The sequence below is a fragment of the Gavialis gangeticus genome, unplaced genomic scaffold, assembly GCF_001723915.1.
Source record: "Gavialis gangeticus isolate Ggan-Ray unplaced genomic scaffold, GavGan_comp1, whole genome shotgun sequence".
Taxonomy (NCBI): Eukaryota; Metazoa; Chordata; order Crocodylia; family Gavialidae; genus Gavialis; species Gavialis gangeticus.
In genome coordinates this window covers 20,508,341-20,516,058 of record NW_017729002.1, presented here as the reverse complement: position 1 = coordinate 20,516,058, position 7,718 = coordinate 20,508,341, and the positions used below count along the sequence as shown (strand labels likewise).

Sequence of the window (7,718 nt, the reverse complement as noted above, 5' to 3'; positions counted from 1 at the left end):
TCCTGATCCAATTCCTATTTAGGTCAATAGGAATTTTTCTCTTGACTTCAGTGCAAGTTGGATCAGGCCTTTGCCAGCTATCTCATGGCAGTTTTCTTATGTAGACATCAGTGTGTTGAAAGATAGTCCTGTGAACATAATCCTGTGAAATGCTGAGTCTCTTGCATCCAGTTGACTTCAGTGAGAAGTGAGAATATTCAGTATTTCTAAGGATTGGACCTGTGAGGTGCTGATTGAATTTTACAAGGTAAAGGGAGACCATTATGCATCTCCTTTTCCTTTAGTTCAGATATTTTTTATCATTCACCTACTCTAGACCAAATCCTAAGGTCTCTCCTTTGGAAAACCCTCACTGAAGTTAATAGGAATTTTCTTAGTCAAGAAAATAGATTTGGCTAGATGTACAAAGAGCAAGGACACCCCAGACATAACCTGTGATGTTTTCCTCCTTTTAATTTTCTCCACCCCCTGTCTTTTCCTCACCCTATCCATACTGTCTGTTTAGTTACCTCTGTCCTAGTCATGGGAGGCCCAAAGATGCATAGCCTGGAATAAATGAAGACGATGAAGCGGGAGGTGAAACAGAACCTCGCACTGAGCTTGTTCATAAATCTCAAGCTTAAATCCCCATTAGGCCAGGCTTTAGGAGAACACAACAGATTTACTCCAACTAAGCATCACAGTATATGCAACCACATTGCACACATACCCATACACACTAATGAGCTGCTCTGTTTGCTGTTTACAGACTGGTACTTAATGGCTGCTTTTTTTCTCTTCTTTTCTCCCCCCCCTCCTTCCCCAACTCGTTCTGTTTCCCCTTCCGTATGGGATGGCTCTCATAGTGCGGGATGATTTCTTTGGTAAGGCAAAGGCCTCTTTTAAACATACTTCTTTTAAACTCCTCCTGTCCACCTGACATCTCTCCATGTATCTTGAGTTTCCTTGGTTTTAGTTTTTGTGGTGGTGGTGTCCCCTCTTTGAGAAGCAGGAGAAAGTTGTTCCATTTCTGTGGTTTGGGGGATTCTCTTCTGTATCTGGGTATAGGTAGATTATCCACTTTGATGCTTCAAACTCTCTGTCTGGGATTAGCATGTAAAACATGGCTCTTCCCAGACTTTTCCTTCCTTTTGGTTGCATACTGAGAATAGATTTTAAAATTTTTCCCTTTATTTGCAACTTTCTTTATGTAGACAGGACTGTCCCACTATGAACATCTCAGTGTTCCCCTACATGGTGCACTTGGTTGAGGTGTCTCTCAGAAATGGCAACTCAATTGCTGTGGGAACTTTCTTTTCATTTCTCTGTTCCCGTAAACAGCCATTTGTATCATTCCTGGGTTAAAGCAACCCTTAGTTTCCATTGTGCCAGACTGACATAAAATGATAGCCACTGAAGCCAATGAAGCTCCCTGGCATTGTGGAGCTTCTTATCTGGCAATGACAGGTCTGCCCTCCACAATACAGTTCATTTCTGTATAGATGTTATGTGTCATGGTACCAGTACAAAGAAACCAAAATGGAGGATGAATTAGTCCAAAGGAGAGCTTAGAGATGAGCAGTTTGCCCACTGGGTGCCTGTAGACATGTGGGACATCTGCTCAGACACACTGTAATTGCAGCTTGTTGGAGCAGACTTGATTAATCAAATCTGCTGGAGCATGCTAATTAGCACACTCCAGCAGCCTCGGCATTTTGTATATTCAGTGTCCCCATACTTCAAAATGGTGGCAGGGGTGCTTTAACTAAACCTCATCATACAAGCCATTTTGAAGCAGAGGACACTGAATATATGTGACGCTACAGGCACTTTAATTAGAGTGGCTCCCAAGAGCTGCTCTAATTAAGATGCCCCCCCACCCCTCCCGGAGCACGTGTAGATGCCCATTATGTCCTCTGTTTCTGGAACATTGTTAGATGCATATTTAACGTGATTTATTGCTAAAAACATGTAGAATGAAGATGTAATTTATGAGCAGTCTTATGCTTCATGAGCTCTGAGCTCCGTACATACCTTATGTGTAGTTCCCACTAGCATATACCACATGTATAGTCATCTCTAAGAAAAAAGAAAGTTTTTTTCTCTCTTTGTGTTCCCTCCCTCTTCCCACCACTAAAAAAAATATTTTTAATTGGTTTTCATCCAGCTGAGTGTTTCTATCTGCTACTTCTTAGGTATTTGCAGTAATCTCTGACACAGCACCCAGATAACACATTGCCTGAAACATCAAAGTGACTAATTTCCTGTCTATTGATTTTTAAATATATATATTTAAATGCTGCTTCTTGTCCATTCTTGCTGGGAATTTGCTTTTGCCATCATAAACCCATCCCATCTAACAGTGGGAAGAGGATTTGTGTGTGGGAGTGTCGTAATCTGTTCTCACTTTGTGTGTCCTATCATGTTTTGCTAAATGCCATTGATTTCAAGTGTGTGTCATTCATTCTTTTACTATAAAAGTGAATTAAATGAAAAGTTGGGTTTGTCTCATGAAAAATGTCAAATATTACAGTTGGGTTTGTTCATTAACCTACTCACATGAATGTAAAAAGACCTGACTGATATGCTATTAAGTTTGGACCTTCAGTGTTCTGACTATAATTTAAATTTAGAGACTTTCTTACTCTTGGTTTCAAGTCTGTACTTTGGACATATCTATTAAGAAAAACAAAAATCTTACGATATCCAGTGATGGGTCATAGTTTGGAAAGCACTCTGCCTTGCTATAATTTTTGTGAAAACTAAGAATCCCTGAGCTTCTAGTTTCCACTGTAGAAACTACTGTAAAGAACAGTTGCTGTGTCTGAGGGTTAGAGTAGAAGTCTTAGACCCAGCTTCCCCTAAGCAACTTTAGAAGAGCTATTTCTTTTGCCCATCCCACTCAAGGAGGCTTGTGTACATTTGGTTAAGTGGTAAGGTCTGCAATAGTGTCCTTTATAGAAAAGACACTTGGACATCTCTGCTGCTGTTAGTTCAGCATGAGGTATTCTGCTGTTTGCAGCAGGATGCATAGGTGTAGAACTATCTAATAAAATGTATTTCTCCTGCTAAGCATGAGTCAGTCAGCACATCAGGAGGGGTAATTTTTCTGAAGGTGCAAATCAAAAATGCCTGGCCTCTTTTTTCAGGAATGGGCAAAGAAGTGGGGAATCTGCTGTTGGAAAACTCACAGCTTCTGGAGACCAAGTAAGAAACTTTCATATTCTGAACTGCTTATCTGTTTTTTAAACATCCTCTTATTTTGGAATAATTCTGAGCCAGAAGTTCTGCTTTGTTGGGGCTTGCTAATATCTGGATTGACAAATTATTTATGATGGTGTTAGCCTGTGAAAGAGGTGTTATGCGTCTGAGAGACATTCCTGCCTCTGTTTGTTTTATGCAGATGCTGGATTGAACTCAGCACATCTGCTTATAGGGTCTAACCCTGCTTGAAGTCCATGGCAGGCTTTGCATTAACTTCAGTGTGAGCTGCAGCTGTCCCACAAGTGGTATAAGGGATCTTCAAGATATCATTTGTGACTGCTTAGTTGCAAGATTTACCTTTTGCAATGGGAAAGTGTGTCTCACTAATCTCTTAGAATGTTTTGAATGTGAGGATAGAATAGTGAATAAAAGCAAATCTGTTGATCTAATTGATTTGAACTTTAAAAAGTCTGTGACAAGGTCCTGTAAAAAGGCCATTAAAGAAGCCAAAGAGTAATAGGATGGATGAAAAAATACTGTCATGGATCAAAAACTGTTGAACCCATTGTCCCAGGAAGTTGCTTAAGCTAAGAATGTTGGATATCAAAAATATTTGAGCTATCAGAATTTACTGATTAAAAAAAATTGTGGCATGGTATTGGACTTCATTCTTCAGGTGTTAAACCAATATCTGTTAGAGATTACAATTAGACTTATTGGGTGTCTATACATGTGCTGGGGGGGGAGGGGGGCACATTAATTGAAGCGGCTTTCAGAGGCTCTGAGAGCCGCTCTGATTAAAGTGCCTGCAGCATCGTGTGTATTATTCAGTGTCTTGCACTTCAAAATGGCAGCAGAGATGCTTTAACTAAAGCTTGTTTGACAAGCTTTCGTTAAAGCACCCCCACTGCCATTTTGAAATGCAGGGACGTTGAATACATGACACGGAGGCTGCTGGAGCACACTAGTTAGCATGCTCCAGCAGACTTGCAGCAGACTATTAATTGAGTTTGCTCTGACGCATGCTAATTAGCACACATCGGAGCAGAGCTCCATCATGTGTATAGGTGCCCACTGTGTCTGTGGTTTTCATATACCTTCCTTTGAAGCATGTGGACCTGACCTGTCAGAGACAAGATAATGGGAAGCCCTCAGGTCTGATATGCTATGGCAGCTCCTTTATAACTCCATCACTCCCCCCAACCCTCCCCCACAAAAAAACCCCAAAAACTCCAAAACCAAAACAACTCTCCCCTTCTCCTCCTCACTGTCACTATATTTAATTATTTTCCTGAAGCTCTTACTTAGCAGCTCCTTGCCTCTGGGTGACTTTTGTCTCAGCTTCCTATTTCAGATAGTTGCTGTGTACGTTCATCTCAGTTTACTGTTCCTTTCACTTTTTAAGAAATGCTTTGAATGTTGTGAAGAATGATTTGATTGCCAAGGTGGACCAGCTGTCTGGAGAGCAGGAAGTGCTGAAGGGGGAGCTTGAAGCAACAAAGCAAGCCAAAGCAAAGATGGAGAACAGAGTCAAGGAACTAGAGGAGGAACTTAAGAGGTGAGAGCCATGCTCACTGCCCCAAACAGCTTCCCAACTTTAGACTGATTCAAAGAAACACCATAGAAAACTCAGTTTATCTGTCAGTTTAATTATTTTCCCTCATGGGGTTTAGTATTGCAATTCAAAGACACTTGGTAGACAGTTTGAAAGGAAAAATTCAGGTAGCTTAGATATAAGTAAGTACATACCTGCAAGCATTGAGTTTAAATGTTTCCTTGAGTTTTTAAAAATAAGAAAATATTTTGTCAGGATTTTAACATTCCCCATCAGTGATTGTAACCAAGCCTCCTTGAACTCCATGCAAGTGCATGAGAGCCAGGGTATGGAAATGGCTTGTTACATGCCCATACACTGGACCACCACTTCCTTAAACCTATGGTCTTTTTCTCCAGAATTTCAGTTTTCACTTTCTTGAAAGAAAGTGAGTCTGTAGAGGTTACAGGTCAGCTTTCTGAAGTTCTCACAACTGTGTGCAACCAGTGTGCATAGTTCTGGTTCCCACATCTCAAAAGCGATGTAGTAGAATTAGAAAAAGGTACAGAGAAGGGCAACCAAGATGATCAGGGTAATGAAACATCTGCCATACCAGGAGAGAGTGAAAAGGCTAGAACTCTTCAGTTTGGAAAAGAGAAGGTTGCCGGGGTATATAATAGAGGTTTATAAAATTATAAAGGGGATGGACAGAGTGAATAGGGAACTGTTATTTACCCGGTCACAGAATGCTAGAACTTGGGACACCCACTGAAATTAGCAGGAGACAGGTTTACAACTAACAAGCGAAAGTACTTTTTTATGTAGTGCACAGTTAACTTACAGAACTCACCACCACAGGAGGTGGTGGAGGCAGAGTATAGCCAGGTTCAGAAAGGGGCCAGACAAATTCAGGGCTGATAGAGCTATTACTGGTTACTAAATAGAATGGCCAGGGATGTATCCTCTGGCACCTCCTAAACCAATAATGGTGGATGCTAGGGTGGGTATGACAGGAGATAGATCACTCTAGATGTACACTGTTCATATGCTGTCCCTCTTAAGCATCCACTGCTGCCATTGTCAGAGGAGACGAGGTCCTCTCAGTTGTCAGAGGGAGACCACTCACTGTGCAACAACTGAATACTGGGGACAACATATGAAAAAACAGGAATGGGAGCACAGGTCTAAGATTAATAACTAGGGTTTTACGTGGAGAACACCAGCTAGCACCCACTGCTCTTCAAACATATCTAAGGAGCCTGTGGATATTGCCTAGTAAAACTCTTCCCAGAATTGTGCGTGGGAGAGTGAGGAAAATGGCACTACAGTCACTCAGGTTATTCCTGGCCAGTGCCTCCTTCCTGGTTTAGTAGATGGAGAGTATGGTCAAAGCCAGAAGGAGGTTGACCAGAAGGTCCCAGGACTTAGAAGGGCTTCATATGGGGTGTGCATAAAATAAAAGATGTGGAGAAAAGTACAGCTAGAACCTCAATAGGAGCCTCCTGAGGAGGTGTTATAGGGGCTTCAGCCTGGTGCACTTGAGGTAGACATGTCAGGAATGCTTAGGATCATGAAACCAATCCAGAGGTTGGACTGGCTGATCATGTATTGGTGTTTAATTGTGAAGTGCTGCTGTTTCTTTAATAAGCAGTCAAATAGAGGGCTTGGGGTTGGGTTTTTTTTTGGTAATAGGTGCATTTTTTTTTACTCTAGATTGTCTCTCTGTAAAATAGAAACTGACTGGCCCAGTGCTGGGGGGCAGGAATGGTTGATATCTTTGCAATTCTGGGCCGAAAGTAGCATCTGAGCCCTTCCAGATATCAGAGATTGAAGAGAAGTGGGGATCTCACTGGTGCAATTGGAGAGAAAAATGTGCTCTCCATAACCTGAAACTATAGTAGGCCTATTTCTTTACTACCATATCAGTGTTGTTGATGTGGGATAATAGTGTTAGCATCCTCCCTTAGACATATGTGTGCTATGAATTTTAAGAGGCTACTTTTTCTTAAGCTAACCCAGGGTGGTATCTCAGGTTATGTGTCTTATTTAATGGTTTCATAATGGTGGGTAGGTAAATCCCGAGACTGTAATGTGACGTCCCAGGGCATATTGCAGATCTTGTTGTTTTCCTTGGGTATGAATTGGTTACCAAATACAGAATTTAGATTTGTTACTATTTAGTATTGTTAGTGTTGTATGTATGTATGTCTGTTCATGCACACACTTCCTCACACACCTACACTGTTTGTTAGTATTTGGTATATATTGTTATAATGCAGGGGTGTTACATTTGTTTCTCCTCTGGGGCTGGATTTAGGCTGTGGGCCTTCACGTAGTCTGGATCCAGAAGTAGCAGCAGCAGCCATTGGGGTAACACAGCTATTGCCTGTCCTCTGTTGCTGACATATGTCCCTGTTGGGACAATACATTTTTTTCCATATCTTGCTATGGCCTGTTAGATGATTAAAACTGAAGCATTTTATATAAAGAACTCTAATGCAGTTTGCTTTATGCTGGGTTTTTGCTTTTCTTTTGTCACTTAAGAGGTACAATGAAAGTTGATTGGTTTCAAAGTTATTTTGGTCAGTTTTCCTTTCTGCCACTTATGCCCGATACTTCAGCGTTGAGGCCAATACTTCAGTATAACTTTTGCAAAGCTAGCAGAGCAGCATTTTAAAGTATGATTTAGCCTTGAACTATAAAATGAAAATGTATGTTATTTTATCAAGCTTTTTTGAACTAGCTCCTAAATTCTGAGTCTAAACTACTAGACATCATCCCTTTGACATGTGTGCTTTGTGTGACATGTTCACAAAGTGCAATGAAGGAATGTCCCAGTTGTACAAAGCCAAGTAAGTACCTCTGTCCACCGTTCATTTTCAGTGGATTTCAGCGATACTTCAGCAATATTTTCAGAGTAAGGTATTAATCAGCTTGAGTAGGAACTTCAGAAGGCCCATGGGGGCTTGGACATATTGCTCATAGTTTCAAAGTGGTGAAA

The 7,718-nt window shown here is 41.1% G+C and overlaps 1 protein-coding gene across 1 annotated transcript in view; it reads left to right on the top strand.

The window, feature by feature from the left end:
• MAPK8IP3 (mitogen-activated protein kinase 8 interacting protein 3) overlaps window positions 1–7,718 on the top strand; it is a 120,050-nt gene that overhangs the window by 65,996 nt on the left and 46,336 nt on the right. Inside the window, exons 11-13 of the mRNA XM_019507398.1 lie at window positions 846–863; window positions 3,129–3,186; window positions 4,589–4,741. Coding sequence (XP_019362943.1) covers window positions 846–863; window positions 3,129–3,186; window positions 4,589–4,741 — 229 coding nt within the window. The remainder of the gene's footprint in view (window positions 1–845; window positions 864–3,128; window positions 3,187–4,588; window positions 4,742–7,718) is intronic.